The sequence below is a fragment of the Amphiura filiformis genome, chromosome 2 (assembly GCF_039555335.1).
Source record: "Amphiura filiformis chromosome 2, Afil_fr2py, whole genome shotgun sequence".
Classification (NCBI taxonomy): Eukaryota; Metazoa; Echinodermata; class Ophiuroidea; order Amphilepidida; family Amphiuridae; genus Amphiura; species Amphiura filiformis.
Window position 1 is genome coordinate 33,226,006 of NC_092629.1, and position 21,747 is coordinate 33,247,752.

The 21,747-nt window shown below is 36.2% G+C and overlaps 1 protein-coding gene across 1 annotated transcript in view; it reads left to right on the forward strand.

Moving 5' to 3' along the window:
* The window catches only part of LOC140146100 (DNA repair and recombination protein RAD54-like), a 108,984-nt gene that overhangs the window by 12,772 nt on the left and 74,465 nt on the right, over window positions 1–21,747 (forward strand). Inside the window, 7 exon segments of the mRNA XM_072167853.1 lie at window positions 4,749–4,768; window positions 6,009–6,058; window positions 6,401–6,478; window positions 8,765–8,828; window positions 10,628–10,680; window positions 11,668–11,761; window positions 12,459–12,583. Of these exon segments, the coding sequence (XP_072023954.1) occupies window positions 4,749–4,768; window positions 6,009–6,058; window positions 6,401–6,478; window positions 8,765–8,828; window positions 10,628–10,680; window positions 11,668–11,761; window positions 12,459–12,583 (484 nt within the window).

Genomic DNA, 21,747 nt, shown 5'->3' on the forward strand with positions numbered 1-21,747 from the left:
AGATCACAACACCATGCTACACTTTTTGTCCTGAACTGTAGCCTGTCGCCATACTGTCTATATACATATATGGTCGAATCCAACCAAAAAGTGTCCACGGGCCAAAAATAAAAGTCCGAAATAAAATGTCTCCACAATTTTTTTTTTTTTTTCATTGATTGATGACATATTGGCCTTATAGGAACCAAAAGTGCCATTACTAATCTTGAAAAATAAATCCAGGACGTGTGATAGTAAATGTGATATCAAATCCCAATGTTACCTACGAATACCGCTAGGATGCTTTCACTATCGCAATACTAATCAACCTAAAACAAATGGAATATTCCCATTAACGTTTTTTTCGTGTAATGTAGACCACAGGGTGTCAGGAAAATGCTAGCTCAACCAGAAAATATTTGTTTTTATTTTATAACTTGCGATCAATATGATCTTAGTCAATTTATGCTAGTTTATTTTTGAAAATGAAGTTTAGGTCAGTTTCTGTATTTTATTTATCAAATGAGTATGAATCAATTTACACATTGTATTAGAACAAGTAGGATATATATTTTCAAGAATATTAGGAATTATACGCATATGGCCCATTTCACGGTTAGGCGCCACTTTTAGTGAAAAAAACTCGAAATTTTCAAAATGGATTAAATTTAATTTAATAGGGTTTTCTTTTCCAAATAAGACCAGATTTTCATAAAATATCATTTCCCAGCTTAAATCTCGTTACTTCTTGAAGAAAATTATGATTTATTATCTCATGTTATGTAATTTTTTAACAAATTTGATCAATATTGAGTAGTGTATATTTATACTTTGACTGTCCAATACATATATCATAGATATTTAAAATAAACGAGTATGTCATAGGCTCCCTTCTGACCAAATTTGGGCAAATTTTGTTGTGTAATGACAAATTTATGGCCACTTTAATGTAATTTTGTGATAAAAAGGAAATTGACATGAAAAGGTTTATTCAACAATTTTAATAATCAACGAATGACTCTGATATTGCACAGCTTTGAAGGTCATAATATGGGTAATGTTCACAAATAATATCAGCCAGTTTGAAAACACAGGTCAAATTCAAGATTCTGATGTTTGTGCAATTTTGGATGTGACTGATGTCAATGTGAACGGAAACCACACACTGTAAAGCAGAGTATGTTTCAGAAAATAATGATTCAACGAGTTTTCACACACTCAGTGAATTAAATGGGATATATTGAAACATATCAACCTGTGTTAGTGTTCATTTTAAAACATTGTTTACAATTTATAGAAGTGGATGTGACATTTTCAATTGTGAACGGAATGTTTCATTATGATAAACAGTTTGCTTGTCAACAATATAAGCTTTGGGCACTTCTAACACATATATTTTGTGAGATTCTATTGAATTGAGCAATGCTAAAACGTTTTTCCTGACCCTTTATATTTTTGACAAGCAAAATGTTTATAATTTACTGAAATGTTCCGTTCACAATTGAAAATGTCACCGCTTCTGTAAATTGTATACAAAACTGTCCTCTAAAGACAAAGACAAAGCTTTGAAATAATCATATATGACATGTACAAAATAATAAACCTATTTTAGAAAGTCAAATATCATGTTGTTTAAGTATTTTGGCCTAAAACTACTAATTTTGAGGATGTGACATGTGAACGGAAATTGAAGCTTTTTGAATCTCCTGTCACAATTAAAGAAGGCATACTGAATTAAAGATTTGTTGTGCCTTTTGATCCCCCACAAACCTGTAATGAAGTAACTTCAAACTGGCATCCTAGTCCCATTCCTGTCTTAGTTCTTTGAAGAAACTATTTTGGATGTGACAGGTACCATGGATGTGACACATGTGAGCGGAAACTTTGAAATGACATCTGCAAGCTAAGTTGATGAAGGAGTTTTCATTAAATGGTGTCATTAGATAGCTCATAGCAGGAGATTTTTAAAAATCAAGGAGAAAAAAATTCTGCCACATTTTGTTAATAAATTATACTATTTGGAAAATTAATCGGATGTGACAAAATTGTGAACGAATTTGTTGGCAAAAATTCAAAAATATCGCTGTATCTACATATTAAGAGCAACAAGTGCAATTTGTTCAACAAATAGTAACAAGACTCTGAACTTTACTAAAACACACTAGTTTGCCATTCATGTAAAGTATTAGTCGATCTATTCCACATTGAATAAGGTACATAGATGTGAACGGAAAATGTCACATCCAAATTCAGAAATTTAAATGGTTCTCATGCTAGTTTAACTGACAACTAATACTTTGTTCATGTATGGCTGTATAGTGCAACTTGTTCACTACATAAAAACAACAAAAGCAGCTGGTAGGCTCAACATAGTTAAAAGTGGCAGCATTGGAAAATAAATGTCTGTTTCCAGGTTGCTAGTGAAATGTGGTTTTTGACCACTTCTGACCCCTAGCGCCCTGAAAGATAAACTAGAAAGGCCGATTAAGCTAATGGAGGTAGGCCATACAGAGACAATGAAAAATCACCAACAGTAAATTCTGTAACCCCATTATTTTTTACACACCAGGCCAGATATGTTGAAAATCAAAAAGTGGCGCCTAACCGTGAAATGGGCCATATACCTAACGCTTTATACAATGAAAAGGTGAAGAAACCCGGGTATTCGTAGGTAACATGAGCGATTTAACAATATCTATATTGAGTTTAGAGGTTTAAATTTTGCTATTATGGTAATGAATTAATAAAATGGTAGTTTTTAGATCTCTTTCAGATGGTACGTCCAAATTAATAAATGCTATTACCTTAGATCAAAAAATTTTGATGCTTTTAGCAAGATTTTGACCACTTCATTTTGATATACAAGTAGTTAATCAGCAATTTTACATAATAAATAATTGTTGAATGAATCCAGTATATGGGTAATAATAGTGTCCTGGGGTACCGCTTAAAGTTTTTGACAATTAATTTCCATTGGTAGACACACTTCATTACACATGTCATGTATTATGCTGTATTCGTAAGTAACATTTCAGTATTTGTAGGTAAGAATTAGACTTTTGGTGGATATCGCAATCAAAAATTCATTTTATAAAGCACTTTGAATGTATTATTTTCTTTATATGCGTTTATTGATACTTTAGACCCTATCATGTATTAATAATGTCGGTTCACAGCGGTTGAAAGAGGATTGAAGTAAGAAACAAAGGCACTAAAGTGACTTTAATTTGCTTAATTGCACACAAATCGCTTAAAACCGTTATTGCAGACTTGTGAAGTCCATCTTGGAGTCAGTTACGCCTTGTGGCCTTTCGTTTGAGGGCAACTACAATTAGCTTTATACCAGGGTCCATCAATGTGTTGTCTAGATCATGAGACAATGAGAACAGTCGTTTTTTCCATGGTATTCGTAGGTAACCTTAGCGAAAACGTCAAAAGTTACCTTCGAATAAATCAATTTGGACACAAATTACTCAGAAACCAGACGGTCGGTAAACATTTAAAATGAAGCACACATGACAGTTGACAAATCCAAGTATTTATCCCTTCTAATCTTCTTTGAATCTGATTTTTCTTTCAAATTTCAGTATTTTGTCTATTTCAGTACATATTTTTCACCAATTAAGCCGTATTCAGTTTTGCATGGTGGGCATGTATGTGAATTCGCAACTTTCATTGACATATGATTTGATAGCAAACATACAGGCCTTTGTTATGTACCAATATGGGCATTGGCATGAATGGCGTTGTTTCACAATACTGTCATAATCTCAGATTGTATTCGTAGGTAACATTCGGTTACCGAAATTTACATACGAATACTTGCTTTTATTGTTGACATCTCAGAAATATTTAAACGCAGGCTATTGAAACTTGGTAGAAATAAAGAGTGCATTACCCTGCACCTATTGCTTAACTATTGTTTACTATTCTCTCACTTTGTGGAAATGGCACAGCTTTTAACATGTATTCGGAGGTAATGCATATTTTTACCAAACCTACCTTTGTGCCATTTAGAATTTCTGGCAGCTAAACACAATAATAAAGATGTCCGAATGCAATGCATTTCAGTATTGGACATATCAAAGCTTGTATCAATTAAGCATTTATTAGTGATTTCCATTTTTTAAGATATATCTAGTGCTATGAAAAATTGTATTCGTAGGTAATGTAAAACAATACCACTCAAAAAATTATCACAAAAAATTCATAATTATGTACAAATATGTGAAAAATTGAACAGGCAATCTTTGAATACACACCTTTCAGGAAATCAATTTAGATTCAATCCAATGACTTCTTTTCATAACTGATTTATATGTTTTTAAAAATACTTTAAGAAATATTTTGAAAAAATGGGTAAAAATAGCATGTTTTGGGGGTCTCTGTGTCTAAGTTTTTCACAGAAGGGGTCTTATTATATATGGCGCGAAGCGTATGATCAAGGCGAATAAACACAATACAAAAAACGAATGCCAATTGATTAATACTTTCAAGTTATGGCCCTGAACATGCCGTGTACACTTTTCGTTGGATTCGACCATATGTAGTACTCTGTTGTTGGAACATTTCTATGATATGTTATGTTTAATTAGTGATGTTTTACAGCTCATACCCTTGCAAGACAAATTCAGTATAACCCCACAAAATGTTTACAAAATCAGTGTCAGTTACTGGTATCATAAATGTATGTGCATTGTACATATTAAATTATATCTACACAAACTTTAATTTTTTTTTATCATTGTCTATTTTGTTATTTTTTTCAGAGAAAAACAGCAAGTCCATGGTAAGTATAGAACACCTCAATGGGCTATTCCAGTTGAAATCCGTACACCCCCATGGAAGACTTGACATTATTCTCCCACACAGGGAGTGTAGATTCAAATAGAGTTGCTCATTCATGTAACTCCATTTGAAATTCACAATCCCTGTGTGAGAGTTAGAGAGATTACCCCTAACCCTACCCATGGTTTTTTGCTATCGGAAGGGAAAGAAGAAACAAAAAAGGAGAGAAGATGAAGAAAGAAGTCACTTGGTACCCGCGGGATATCAAACCCGGGACCCCTCACATGCCACGCACACGATCACCGACCTGGGTATGACTTAGGCCATAGACCGTGAAGAGATGGACGGTCGTCTGGATCATAATTCTATAGAAATTTCACATTATGCTGAGACCATGTACGTCTCGCTCGCACCTGTTGGATTAGCGTGTTTGAAAGAAGCGGCATTCAATCAAAGTACATTACATTGTCTCTGACACATTTACGACTGCAATGTAAACTCTGTTGTCACAAAACAATTATAGTTACAAGAAATGAAACGGTAAAAAACGCTTATTTGTTGCAGTTTCAAGTTAATTAAATGAATACATATATTCACCGTTTCGATTTATCTAACACTACCTGTTACTCTGGCATTGAATGAGTTTCAATTTGTGTTATATAAGCCTTGGTCTCAAAGCACAACATTCCATTGGTTTGCGACTGATAATGCAATTGAGTGGACGAGAGTTGAGTTATTGACCTTTTGTACCGTAAATCGATTTGATGGCAGGTTTGAAGACTATCTTGTCTTTGTGTTCAGGCGAGATGATCATAGCTTCAAAGGATATGCTGCAGATGACCGTCCATGTCTTCACGGTCTATGCTTAGGCTGATTGTGTCATCAAGTCACATGGAATGCATGCACACAGAGTGGTTTTAATAGTGAGCTTTAGTTAGACTAAGTTGGGTTAGGATTAAGGTCATGTCTTCCATAGGGGGTACATGGGTGGTTGAGGCAGTTGCCCAAAATGAGAACAGGCAGTACATGTAGCAAGAATAGATAGTAGGCATGAATAAGGACATTTCATTGGTTAATAGCTAATTTATTTTGCTTTTGTGCATACCATTACCTGACAATATACAGCCATTAAAACAGCTGTTAATCACAGCCTCATCTTCAAACCAGTAATATTTTTTGTATTGCATTAAAGCAGAGAATAACTAATCATGTCTTGTCTTTGATACCTGTGTTTTCTTCAGTTGTTGTAGACCCAGTTCTTGCCAAAGTCTTGAGGCCACATCAAAGGGAGGTAAGTGTCTTATTTGCAGATAAAATCATGTTCATTGTCATAAATGTTTAACCATAAAGGTATCTGTTTTATCAATTACTATTGTTGACATGGTGCCTTCAGGAAAGAAAGTTTCCTATTACTAAGAACTTTTGAGACGGTTTGTATGTTTTACTGCTGCGCTCAAAAATTCAATCATTCCAACGCTTGTAAACAAACCATACCCGAGTTTGATTGACAGATGACATCAGGCACAAACTATAGTCTTTTTAATTCTGTCTTTGAAATAAATGTTGGTGTGTGACATGTATAATGTGGTCCGTTTTTTTCTTCAATTTGATTCTTATTGCTTATGTTTGGCAGGGGGTTAAGTTCCTGTGGGATTGTGTGACTGGACGAAGAATAGAAAACAGCTATGGTTGTATTATGGCGGATGAAATGGTAAGATTTAAAAAAATTGTATTGTGTATTTATATTGTGTGCATATGTATATATTGTGTACTTTGCATAGTACCAAGTAGTACTTAATAGGGCACAAAAATACCAAATTGCAGGTCAGCCCTACATTAAAATGAAAAATCAAATCAAAGAAGGCCCTGTCTTGGATTCAGACCTGAATTATGACACACGGTGACACTGCTACAAACCTGTCATCAAGTCATGTGACCCTGGTTACCCTGTGGGTCACATGATTACCTTTGCTGTTCCTACTTCACTTTTGGTGAAGTAATGGCAGAAAGAAGAATCTTGGTCAGCAAACAAGTTACCTCTAGCACGTCTATAGGAATTGCTTTATTCAGTGTGTATGTAACTTGATTTTTGACCAAGATTCTTCTCGCTGCAAAGTAATGCTGGTTTCATACTTTCTGCCGCTTGCTACTAAGTGGCGTGACACTTTATCATGCCGCTTGTACTTTTCTGCAATCTGAACGGCACACCATGACTATAAAAGCCAATGTTGCTGCTCAGCACTGCTGAAAAAATTGTTTCCTGTTCTCATAAAGCGATGCTGCTCCCAAGTTGACTTTAATTTTTTTTTTTCAATTCAATTCCCTCAAATGAGGGAAATTTATTCAGTATATAAAGGCCTCCGGCCCTAAAATACATTGTAAATTACATAAACAATATTAACGTATACATCTACTGACGAAAGTATATATCTCTCTTCTTACATGCATTAAATAGATATTTACACAGATTTTTCAAGATCCTGCTATCAGAAGTCTGCATGAATTGGCAATACTTCAGTTCAGTTGGGTTTTCACGATAGTATCTAGGTATAAAACGTTGCAGCTCATTCCTAAAATAATCACACACTAGAACAAAATGCAGTTCATCTTCGACCAATCCAGACTCACATAATTTACAGAGACGTTCATCGCGTGGTATACCTTCATATCTTCCTAAAACTACTTCCAAATTCAAACTACCCAGTCGGAGTTTAGTCAACAAAATCTTCATCATAACATTTTCAATTATAAATAAATACTTTTCACATATGATATCAGTCTTAAAGATTGAATAATATTTTAACTTAGAATTAGTACGCATAGACTCATCAAAACGTTGTAGTTCTATGTCTGTACAACGTTGCTTAAAAAGTGAAATAAAAACATTTTTATTGGCAACACCTTGAGCAATCCAAACGTGACCAAATCCTCTAGAAAACAAAATGTTTTTGACAGCTAGTGCCCAACACTCCTGGCCACGTTCGGCTTTGTTGAACTGAAATTTATAACACTGAATTAATGTTCTATTATGACTTAATTCAAGAATATATAGCCAATACTTGATAACTCTCATCAGAGTTTGAATAAACAAAGGATATCTGCCCAATTCACCTCGCACACCATCACTAGAAGTTGTTTTTGGTATGTTGAGTAGGTACCTGCAGAAACTTAAATGTACTCTTTCAATTAACATTGATTCATCTGTTCCCCATAATTCGCAGCCATAAAACATAATTGGGGCAATTTTAGTATCAACAATTTTGCACATTCAACTCCTAGCAATCTGCTGCTTTGGTCAAAGCGGTGGAGTGATCAATACATCAGCTTGCTGCTGGTCACCGCTAGCGTTTCTGGTGCGACTGCGCAGTCAAGCAAAATCGTCGTCAGAGGGGCAAGTGGCAGGAAAGTATGAAACCAGCATAAGTCCTACATTTTTATTGAGAGAACTATCGGCAAGTTGGTTCAGAATATTTGACACATTTTATACTGGTTGTGAGAAGTTAGAAACCTCATCCACAACTATCAAGACTACCACAACAACTCTGCTGCTTCCAAACTAGCACTGCCACTGCTATTACCACCAACTCTAACTCTTCTGCACCAATAGAGGCCGTCATCGTGACGTCATATGCCGCCATCTTGTGGGTACACGCTATAATGGTCGTTCGATCTCCATGCGTGAACAGCCAAATCACTGCGTAGGTGCGCGATAACAGCTGTGTGGAAAGCTGCGCCCTGCGCGTAGTGTCCTACACATGAACATACAGATAATTTGTACCCACAAGATGGCGAAAGGCTGACGGCCTCTATACCATCACTATTGTAGCCACCTCTGGCCTTGCTGCCTCTGCCTTTGCTGCTGTCGCCAACCACCACCACTGCAACGCTGTTGCTGCCACCTACAGCTACAATAACACTACCTACCTACAATTCTGGGATGTTCTTGACATTATTACAGATTATTTACAAATTTTTACAAATAATTGTTTCTTTTCAGGGTTTGGGTAAAACTTTACAGTGTGTGACATTAATGTGGACACTATTAAGACAGAGTCAGGAATGTGAGTATAATGTTATGTAACATAGCTAATGTCTACTTTTGCTGCATGCCTTTGTTACTTGTCCCCCTGCCTTTCTTACAGTGCCTTCGATTGGTTAATTACATGATATAATCATCTCAGTAACCAATCAAACTAGAGCTTTTAGATCTATGAAGCTTAATTCCCTTAATGACCATTGTTACCATATCTCTGATTGGCTCATTACATGATATAGCCCTCCTTGTAACCAATGAAAATAGTTATTAGAGACCTATGGGGTGTTTTCCGGCCTCATCTGTTAGACTCGCCATTTGACTTTCAAATCATGCATATCAATGGCTGTGGTAGAAACTTTACTTTTGTCATACCATCAAGTAGTTTCCCGTGTTTTTATTGGATAAGCACCCCAATTTACTGACATGATATTTATCGTATCATACCCCCTGAGTGTGTCCCAACGCGCTGTATCATACCTGCTGAGTGCGTCTATGCACCTATCGACGCACTGTATTGTGTTAGTAAGGACATACACATGCGCAGCTCTGCATAAAAACTCAGACATCATAATAATCATGGCGTTTCAATAACAGGTTACGGAGTCGGTGTACATGCATTGAAAAACAGATTTCACTGAGATTTGCCACTCCAAATAATCATGATCATTAACGCAGAGAGCAAAAAACAACAACAATGTGGTAGCTTTTCTGAACAAAATTTGCATCAAAAAGAGGGTCTCAGTGGTGAGTGGAGTTGGTTCGTAGGATGACCGTGCTGGTTGAGCTATCCAGCTTTATTAGAGTAAGCCTACTTTATAAGATAATTATCATGTAGATCGTCAGCCAAGAATTACACCTGTGAATAATTTATCTCGTTATGAGAGATTATTTGTACAGTATGATAAAATCGTTATTAGGTTCAGTTTAGGGGGTGATACAGATTACATCTAGTCTCGGAGTCCGTATCACCCCCAAACCTCCCCTAATTAGACAATAATAACTGCGCCGACCATCTATTTTGAGGTCATTGTGTGAAATCGGAGTGTTTTGTTTTGGGCTGAGGTATTTACCGAGGCCCAAAACAAATCCCGACAATTTCACACAATGACCTCAAAATAGATGGTGCAAAGTTATTATTGTCATTCATTACCGTCGTATCTAATATTTTGAACAAATCAAAATGGCATTTTATGTTATTTTATGCCATAAAACGCTGTTAAATATAACCAGTTTTAATCATTGTTGTAACCTACCCTACAAAAAAATCAACCAGGCGAATATAACATTTGCGCCGACAACAAGAGCTACCAATCACAGAAGCGCGACGGCATCGTTTAGGCGTGTTCGTTGCCATAACGTGTAGCTTATACACGCACGCGCGCGCAGAAGTCATTGTTGCGCGTCCGGAGTCATTGTGAGTTATTAATGACCTCGCAGTTAGTGCGCGGTCAGGCAATCAATTTCTTTTGATTGGATTATAGGTTTCACGTATATTAATGAGGTTATGAATAACTAATAGTATTTAGGATTGTAAAACAAATAACAGATAGCATAACTCTCTCTTTCTCTCTCTCTGTCAGGTGGCGCTGTGTAGCGCTGCTGTGGTCATCACAAGAGTATGCCATCTCACTCGATCTTACATTCCTTGGTTAGAAACCAGCTTCATGTCATTAGTCCAAGATGTTGGCCTTCCATAGCCCTTGCAAAAAACGCAAAAAAAAGCATAACTACATGATCCAATATAGCAATAACGCTTGAACTTTAAAATGTGATTTTATGCAATTGACCGTGGTTTATTTTTTATTTATCCTCTTAATTTTTCAGGCAAACCAGAAATAACCACATCAATAGTTGTAGCTCCTGCCAGCTTAGTTAAGGTAAGAACTAGCCATGTTAAACCATGAGCCATGAGTCCCTGTGCTTTGAATGCAATGACAATTCTCGCATATTCATGAGGGCTGATTGTTCTCTGTTTGCAAGCTGAGAGAACGAGTTGGCACAGCGATTGTTCCCTCGACTTGCCCCACTGGAGTCCCGAGTTCAAGCCCCGGCTGTGCTCAAGGACTGTATGTGCACTTGGTTTATCCCAAACCATGGTCGCTCTCGTAGGTTTTCTCCAAGATCTGTGGTTTCCTCCTGCTTTCAGAATCTGTGATTAGTTGTTTGGTTATCAAAAACTATTTTCACCCAATGGAAGTTTGGGAGCTGCACAGATAATTGGTGAATGTTACAATCTAAGTGCGGATAGGTTTGTTCCGGGTTCAGCTGCAACCAGCCTATAGGCAAAATATCTATTTCTCGGATCATGAGAGCCAACTTGGGTACGCACAGATATTTGTGTCGAGCGTACTACGCAAGACCACACGCTTACAGCGCAAGCATATCTTTTGAGAACTTACCAATCATGCTCTTTGGTCGCGCGATGGAGTTGTTCCGTAAAAAGTATGCAGACGCAACAGTACACAGAAGGTACATCTTCTCATGATCGAGAATTAAATATTTTGCCTATAGTTGATGCAATCTGATTCTATTGATTCACCTGTGGCAGCAAAATTGCAGCGCTATAAAACCTCTGGAAAAATGCGGTATATAAATCCAAAATGTACTTTACTTACAAAGCCTTTGCATGGTGCATGCGAGCCTTTGCATGAACCATGCACAGGCTTTGTTGGTGCATGCTGAGCTCCTGTGTTTTATATGCAATGACAATTCTCGCATATTCATGTGAGGGCTGATTGTTCTATTTTTGCAAACCTTTCTGCATACACGAAAAATGTCAAGACTGAATAACCCTCTAATTTAGGCCAATTGCGCTTTTAAAACTTTATTTTGTACGTAATTAATATCTTTGCATTTTTTTTTAGAATTGGGCCAATGAAATTCACAAGTGGCTAGGAGGAAGAATAAATGTCCTTGCAATAGATTCCGGTACCAAAGCTGAGATAGACAAAAACCTTGGTAAGTTGTTTATTTGGGGGATGGGGTGTAGGGGTGTGCATGCGATGGTATACGCCTGCAACTGAGGACATTGCACTTCACATAACAGTGACGACTCAACGACCGCAGATGTCCTCATTTCCCCACCAGCGTATTGATGTATTGCAAACAATATCAAATGCATATAAGAAAATGTCTCCTTTGCCAGTATAGGGTCATATATCAGCTGGATTTTAAGGCTTTATTCAGGTGCACAGTTTAGTACAGAGTGTGTGCTTCCCCTATATGTCCCCCGGTTGATAGGTAAAATGTCATAAAAAATTGGTTATAATTTGTATAATGTCCCCAGTATACTGGTGAAAGTCAGGAAGTTTAGTTTACACAGCTACTCTGTTTGGGGGTGGTTTCACATAGTGTGTGCTTATTGGTCAGATGCATGAAACTTGAACTTGTTCCTGACCATGCTGACACACTTCTAAGCAGGCCCGTACGCAGGATTTCATTCGGGGGGGTGCTGATTTTGAAAAAGTGGACTTTTTTCCGGGGGCAGTTTTGTGAAAAGTGGACAAAATTTTGACCTTTTTTGTCCCCAAAAGCGTAAAAAAAATGTTTTTTCTGAAATCATGGGACTTTTTGAAAACTTTTCCAAATGGGGGGGGGGGTGCCTGCTTCTAAGGAGAAATAAATCATATTTTTTCAAATTTATTTTTCATTACAGCATCTTTCATGAGCCAATATGGCCGCCGCATAGTCCATCCAATTCTGATTCTGTCATACGAGACATTTAGATTACATGCAGAAGTATTACACAAGGGAGAAGTGGGACTTATCATATGCGATGAGGTGAGTTTGGTTTTCATAGTTGGTGCGACATGTATTTGATTTTAATAGCACTAGTCAAACATCTTTTAAACCAATCAATAATCCCATTGTTGAAGAGGATAATAAGCTTCTACCTATTTCTATAGAATATTTAAATAGCTCTGGTCTTTGCCTGCTTTGGCTAAATCCTGTTTAAGTGATGTGTTACAAAGCATTGTTTTTTGTCTAGGTATGTATAACCATGGTAGGTATTATAGAAGGAGGTTCCACAGAAAAATCCTAATCCACTCAATAGGGTAAAGCTGATTACGCTATTCAACGCGAGTCATCACTTGAATTGATTTAATCAGTGCAGTCCCTCAAACACGGCCTTTGATGTTTATGATCGTTATGCGACAATATCGATCATCTATTTTAAAATTTAATTTAAACAGACCCCCAGGTGACCCGTACTGAAATGGATGGTATTAGTGCCCTTTTGCATCGGTCACGTGATCTTCGATTGCGTCATTGTGTTTCTGAGTTCAAGTTGATTTACTAGCGAAAACCTGATCGAATTCCCTCATTTCCTTCCAAAGTTAATTTATGTATTTTTTCTGATCATGATTAGTAATACTGGCGGGTGTCTGCGGGACTTTTAAACCAGTGGAAATGATTTGGAAAGGTTTTCCAAGACTGGCAATGTTGTTTCTATGATCCGCCAAGCTTGGCCATAAGAAATATTAGCGTTATAAAATTACCGGAAGTAAATTGTTTTCCTTTGTTTATGGTCACAGCCACAATGCTTTGTGGGTAAAAATGACGTCATTCTGCTTAGAAGTCGCGATAACGGTGGTTCATAACTGGCCAAGCTCAATAGATAAGAAGCTTAGCAAATCGATAGTGCACCATTCATACCTGATTGCTCAGTATCGACTCATAACGATCATAGTACAAAGGGAACTGGGTTCATGAATTCTCCTTCTATAATACCTACCATGGTATAATCAACAATTAACAAGAGGAGCACCTCGTTGACTTGGGGATGATTTTAAATGACCACCAATTATAACTGTTTGATATTTTTTACCAGCAATGTGGAAAAAGGGACACATGTAGAACCGAAAGAAGTACTATTTTGTTGAAGGAGCAAAGTTCAACAAACCAATAACCCCACTTCTGGATATCGTTTGAAGTCAAATGATATACCATTTTAAAGCTTATGATATATATATTTTCTAAATATGAAATAAAACTAAATTGACCGGGGGAGGAATTTACAGCTCACTCGTTGTGTACAATCACAAATAGACATTATACAGCAGAAATCTATAACGATAATACTGACAGGTTAGCACAGATAACTATTCTAGATAACTATTAATATTGTGCATGAAACTAACTCTGCAAATCCTGGTTTGAAGCTACCTGTGCTGGTAGGGCATACCAAATGCATGCAGAGTGTGGGAGAAATGATCTTTTGTGAGAAACAAAGTTAGACCTTGGAATTTTCACTGGGATCTGATAGAGTATCTGAGGGGAGGGTCAACTATGTGAATCTCTGGCACCACTGTTTAACATGCAATGACAAAAGAGAGGAAATCACCGCTGTAATTTGTCTGTTCCTTCAAAGATTGCAGACTCTCTGGTCTACCTCAGAAATTAATTATTTCAGCATGAGACCAGCCAACTTCATTTTAAAATGTGTTCTTGTTTGCATTCTGCCTGTAACAGATTATGCCGATAAGGCCATAAAAAAGATTGTTTGCTTGTCCTCCACAACTTCTTCAGAATTGAGTCGGTTAGTCGGGTTTTTTTTTTTGGTTTTTTTTTGTTAAAGGTCATAGCCAAAACATGACTGAATGCCTTTAATTAGCTCAACAAATAGCCCAAATAGTTGTGAATTGGGATATTTCTCTACTGTAGACCACTTCATTCATGTTTTTAAAACAGTTTAGAAGTGTGTAGAAATTGTAAAAAAAAAACTTTTCAGGATGTCAAAAATGTTAAAAGAAAAAAAACACCTTTTCTGGAATTTCCAAAATTAGGGTCGGTATTCATTTGTACAGTAAAACAAAAAAAATAAAACTTTTTTCCAGATTAGGGAGGACAAGCAAACAATCTTTTTTTTTTTGCCTAGTAATGCACGCTAAGCACTGGCACATGCACAAAGCTTTGTGATTATTATCTTTTTATATAAATATACTATGCACTAAATCTTGTTACGGTCATTCAGCATTTTGTTTCCTCTTGTCTTTATATTTCACTGAAACACAAATGAAATGATACCCACATGGCATAGTTTTTACCCCCTCCCCCTCATACGTATGCTTTGTACGTATGGAAAAATGGCAAATATGTTGGCCTAACCCTTTATATAAAATCAAAGCATACATATGGTCGAATCCAACGAAAAGTGTACACGGCATGTTCAGGGCCATAACTTAAAAGTATTAATCAATTGGCATTCATTTTTGTATTGTGTTTATTCGCCTTGATCATACGCTTCGCGCCATAATAAGACCCCCTTCTGTGAAAAACTTAGACACAGAGACTCCAAAACATGCTATTTTTACCCATTTTTTCAAAATATTTCTTAAAGTATTTTTTAAAACGTCTAAATCAGTTATGAAAAGAAGTCATTGGATTGAATCTTAAATTGATTTCCTGAAAGGCGTGTATTCAAAGATTGCCTGTTCAATTTTTCACATATTTGTACATAATTATGAATTTTTTGTGATCATTTTTGAGTGGTATTTTTTTACATTACCTACGAATACAATTTTTCGTGGCACTAGATAGCCTATATCTTTAAAAAATGGAAATCACTAATAAATGCGCAATTGATACAAGCTTTGATATGTCCAATACTGAAATGCATTTATTTATCTTTATTATTGTGTTTAGCTGCCAGAAATTCTAAATGGCACAAAGGTAGGTTTGGTAAAAAATATGCATTACCTCCGAATACAAAGTGAGAGAATAGTAAACAATAGTTAAGCAATAAGTGCAGGGTAATACACTCTTTATTTCTACCAAGTTTCAATAGCCTGCGTTTAAATATTTCTGAGATGTCAACAATAAAAGCAAGTATTCGTAGGTAAATTTCGGTAACCGAATGTTACCTATGAATACAATTTGACATCATGACAGTATTGTGAAACACCGCCATTCATGCCAATGCCCATATTGGTACATAACGAAGGCCTGTATGTTTGCTATCAAATCATATGTCAATGGAAGTTGCGAATTCACATACATGCCCACCATGCAAAACTGAATACAGCTTAATTGTTGAAAAATATGTACTGAAATAGACGACGGTCTGCTCATTTGAATGAAAAATCAGATTCAAAGAAGATTAGAAGGGGATAAATACTTGGATTTGTCAACTGTCATGTGTGCTTCATTTTAAATGTTTACCAACCTTCTGGTGTCTGAGTAATTTGTGTCCAAATTGATTTATTCGAAGGTAACTTTTGACGTTTTCGCTAAGGTTACCTACGAATACCATGGAAAAAACGACTGTTCTCCAGGGGTAGCAGTTAGGCCCGAAAGTCGGGGGTTGTTTTCCCGTGTTTTTCACTCCCGAGCTTGCAGAAAATCCAAATACATGGGGTGATAAATAAATCTCGGGTGAAAAATATTTTGCAGTGTAGTCAGGGGTAGGAGTAAGGTCCAAAAGTAGAGGGTCAGAGTTCACCCGAGCTTGCACATATTCCCAATATAGAGGGTGAAAAATTAATATTTTTTAAATTTAGGGGGTCATTCACCCCCCGATCGGGGGTTAACGCTACCCTGCTGTTCTCATTGTCTCATGATCTAGATATAAAGCTAATTGTAGTTGCCCTCAAACGAAAGGCCACAAGACGTAACTGACTCCAAGATGGACTTCACAAGTCTGCAATAACAGTTTTAAGCGAGTTGTGTGCAATTAAGCAAATTAAAGTCACTTTAATGCCTTTGTTTCTTACTTCAATACTCTTTCAACCGCTGTGAACCGACATTATTAATACATGATAGGGTCTAAAGTATCAATAAACGCATTATAAAGAAAATGATACATTCAAAGTGCTTTATAAAATGAAGTTTTGATTGGGATATCCACCAAAAGTCTAATTCTTACCTACAACTACTGAAATGTTACTTACGAATACAGCATAATACATGACATGTGTAATGAAGTGTCGCTACCAATGGAAATTAATTGTCAAAAACTTTAAGCGGTACCCCAGGACACTATTATTACCCATATACGGATTCATTCAACAATTATTTATTATGTAAAATTGCTGATTAACTACTTGTATATCAAAATGAAATGGTCAAAATCTTGCTAAAAGCATCAAAAAATTTTGATCTAAGGTAATAGCATTTATTCATTTGGACGTACCATCTGAAAGAGATCTAAAACTACCATTTTATTAATTCATTACCATAATAGCAAACTTTAAACCTCTAAACTCAATATAGATATTGTTAAATCGCTCATGTTACCTACGAATACCCGGGTTTGTTCACCTTTTCATTGTATAAAGCGTAAGGTGTGTGCTTATAATTCCTAATATTCTTGAAAACATATATCCTACTCGTTCTTATACAATGTGTAAATTGATTCATACTCATTTAATAAAAAAAAGACAGAACCTGACGTAATCTTCATATTAAAAAATAAACTAGCATAAATTGACTAAGGTCATATTGATCGCGTTATAAAAATAAAACAAATATTTTCTGGTTGAGCTAGCATTTTCCTGACACCCTGTGGTCTACATTACACCTAAAAAAGCATTAATGGGAATATTCCATTTGTTTTAGGTTGATTAGTATTGCGATAGTGAAAGCATCCTAGTGGTATTCATAGGTAACATTGGGTTTTGATATCACATTTACTATCACACATCCTGGATTTATTTTTCAAGATTAGTAATGGCACTTTTGGTTCCTATAAGGCCAATATGTCATCAATCAATGGGCAAAAGGAAAAAATTGTGGAGACATTTTTATTTTGGACTTTTATTTTTGGCCCGTGGACACTTTTGGTTGGATTCGACCATATATGCTTTATACGTATGGGAAAATGGCAAAACATGTTAACCTACCACATTATATCAAAACTATGTTTTGGGGAACATGTTGCTTTGTTGCAAAGCAACAACTGAACTGAAGTTATCAAAATATGTAAAAAGTGTTGGCTCTTAACGCGGCTGTGTACTCAAGACATTGTTTCTTTCTCGAAATTGAGCTTTTTTTGAAATGTATTTACTTTGTTATGTTTTTATAAATACAAGGAAAGAAATTCCAGATTTGTTAACTCCAACTGCTCTATTTTATGGATTTTATTTCACTATTTCACTCGTTTCCGCAATTTTAAAGGAAAGAAAATCTTTGTTGTACCATCGGGTATACTGCCAAACAACGCATCGCGTTTTGTAGACTCGCAATTTGTTAACGCACAGATACGCTTACGCATACGCATAACGCTTAGCTGCATGCGCCACAAGCATCTTATTTCATAAAACCTAGCGGTCAAATGGCTCCGCTTTTAGCTGATAAAATGTGAATTTTTTCAAGTTCTTTCCCCGATTTAAACATCAAGATATGAATAGATTTCACCCAAACTTCTCAAAGGGCTGTGGATTTACCCGATGTTCACGTAATGTAAGGTAGAAAAACGAGAACTGCCGCATTCTCCTGTGAGCTTCGATCAAAGTGCAAAATATGACCACTTTAAACTTCAACAGCCTTTATTTCTATGTTCATTTTCTCGGTAAAATGACGATTTAGGTACACGATAACTCAATAAATACAGCATCTATAGGTAAGCAATTATGCTCATCATAAAAAGCATGATCGACTTAAGAAACGGTTTTCTCATTTTTTTATACTTTGGTCTATTTCCGATTTTAGGCATCATTTTGTGCAAATAGGCGCTTGTGAATTTTAAAAAGTTCATTTTGATGCCTTATATGGTCAATATCTCAAAAAATAAGGCCAATATCAAAAAACTAAAAAGACCGTTTTTGGAATGGTGTCTCAAGATTAAGAAAAAAACAAAACAAAATTTTTGGAAAGAGTGTTTTTTTGTTATGATGTACTGAACAAAAATTGCCAAAAATTCACTTTTTTGTGATTTTCTTCATAATTGTTGTTTTTACACCAAATCTGTATTTATATTAAGATTCATTGATGTCTTGCCTTTATAAAAATGTATACTTTTATATGTCTTGCGTTAATAATTACAAAGTTATGGCACTTTTACTACATGCATGTCTGAGAGTACACAGCTGCCTTAAGACACACATGAAAAAGGTATGATGTGAACAATTGAGCTGGAAATTGTTTTACTTTGTGCACTTTTGATCTGCGAATTACTGGTCTAAAGCATCAGTACTGTCTAATTTGTATTATGTTTTGAATCAGTGCAATACCGTAAATTCAATATTTTTCTCAGTAAGGGTATTCTTGTTTTATTGTTGTATAGATTTGAACACAGTTTGCTTATCATTGTATTTATAACTAACTTGTAAACCACCTAGAATGGGCTATTTCTGTTGAAATTCATGCACCCCCTATAAGACATATAACCTTAACCTCCCATGCAGGGAGTGTAGATTTCAAAAGGAGTCACCCATTCAGTTAGCCACGTTTGAAATTTGCACTCCCCGTGTGGGATATTAAGGTCATGTCTTCCATAGGGGGTGTTTGGATTTCAACTGGAATAGCACAGTTTAGCCTTAGGGCCATGATTTATGTGCAGTAAAATATACTATATAACTGCATGGATGAAATGATGACAATGCAATAATTGAACCTTTTGTTCGCAAAAAGCGGAAGTCATATTTTATATTCATTGGTGCAAATTCCCCATTAAATCGCCCATTTGGCTATTCCGGTTGAAATCCATACACCCCCTATGGAAGATGTATGACCTTAATCTTTCACACAGGGAGTGTGAATTTTAAATAGAGTTGCCTGAATGGTGACTCCATTTGAAATTCACACTCCCTGTGTAAGAGATAAAGGTCATGTCTTCCATAGGGGGTGTATGGATATCAAATGGAATAGCCCATTTATCCTTAGAATTATCTGTGGGTATTGTACCCTGTAAACTGCACTTGCCCTGCTATGCTTGTGATTATAAGGTGCGTTCAGACAGTGGTCACTAGCCACAAGACTAGCATCAAATTTGTTAGCCTCAAGGTGAAACTCTTGGTTAACGGCCATCTGAACTGTTTTGTGGTCAGCTAACCTGTACCCTCAAAATTTAGGGCCAGCTAGTCCTGGAACTCTATCCAAGTGTTAGCCAAGAGCTTGTACGCTGTGTGAATGCTACGTCGCACTTAGCCATGAGTGGGATATTTGTCATGTTGTGTATGAGGAAACACAAGACTAGCTGAATGAAGCAGGATTTGGCCTTGATTCAGTCACGAGTCTATTGCTAGCTCTGCGCTAGGCTTGTGGTTAAGACTGTCATCTGGAGAGGCACTCTAGACTAGCGGTAGGTTTTTAAAGGCTCAAGTCTAACTAGTTTCAAGACTAGGGGCTGTCTGAACAGACCTATAATTATATAGAATAATACTGCTTTTTTGGGGCTTTCCACCATTGACCATAATATTCAAGCCAAACCAGGCATAGACTTCTTCGTAGTCCACTTGCCAATTGTGCATTATTCTGGCTATTAAATTTAAGCTTAAAACTCTGATTTAATTAATGAGTGCACAATTGATAGATTTTCACAACTGATCTTTTCAGTCACCGTCGCCTCTGTTTGTTAGCTTCCCAAGTGGACTACTGACTTTGCCTTGAGAGTTAGGCCAATTTCTGGCCTAACTAAAATTGGTGATGATGTAATGCATCTTTAAAAATGAATCTGGCTTGTGATTGGTCGCCCAGATCTCGTTATTGTTTAAATCCTCCAGACGCGTACTGATACCATTATAACTATACATGGTACACAACTATCTAGGGAATGCGGCGCTTTTGTGCTGGTGGATGAACGTATGCATCTAGCGCGTATTGTACCACCATGCTTAGTCTTGTGGTTAGATTTTATTGATAAACAAGTATGATTGACAGTGTGTGAGTCCCGGGGTAAAGTTCTGCTTAAAGGTGAAAGTCCATAGTCGGTTTTTCGGATAATAAACTGGCAGATTCTAAAATTAGAATTGTTCAGTATTGAAGTGTCATTATAATTATGCCATTATGATATAATATAAGCCTCACGTAGGGCCTATAATTTACTTTTACTGTCACAAATATAATTATATAGCCTAAACTTTTTCATAACCATTTTATACTAGTATTTTGATGTACTAAATATCAGTATAATTTCGAGTTCAACTGAATGCGTTCATCATGATTAATAACATTTTTATTTATCAAAAATCGACTATGGCATAGTCTAAACCAGGCATGACACAATTACAAATTCTGTATAGGTGGTGAACCAAACTACTTGCCTGCTGGACTATTAAGGCAGACTGGAAGGGACTATGACTTAGCAGTGTTTGCATTCAAATATTGAGACAAATAAAGCTGACCCACAAAAGGAATGGTATATATGGGTTCTAGAAGGGAAATCCTAAGGCTTGATATAAAGAGTGTCATTTCCACCCCATGTATATGATTTTTCTCAGGAGGGGAAAATGTCCAAAACCTTTGTGTTGATATATTATTGGCCTTAACTTAAACACCAGAAAACCTATAGCAATATACCGTATTCGTCCGAGTATAGTCCCACGTTCGAGTATAGTCCCACCCCCCATTTTTCGAAAAATTCCAGAAATTGTAAAAAAAAATGATTTTGGAGTGTCCCTGGACCTAGACCTAGATGCTAGGATCATTCATGGTTGACCTAAAAAAAAAAAAAAAAAAGATGTTTTGTATTTTTAATATGAAAATTGATAATTTGTATTCATGTCATACTCTATTAATGATATCAAGATGCATTCAAATTCAATGCATTTTGATTTCACCTAAAAAACGGGTGGGACTATACTCGGACCAATACGGTAAATGTGTTTATTGGCTTCCTTGACTCATTTCCTACAATATAATGTATTAATAATATTAACAAGTACACTGTACTTTTGTAGTTAAAACTTCTAAAACTGGACAAATCTGGCCCATGTCATCCCACCCACCTTAAGTGCATGGTTGGCACTGGAACTATGCAAGTTAACAAACTCTCTCACAAAAGTTTG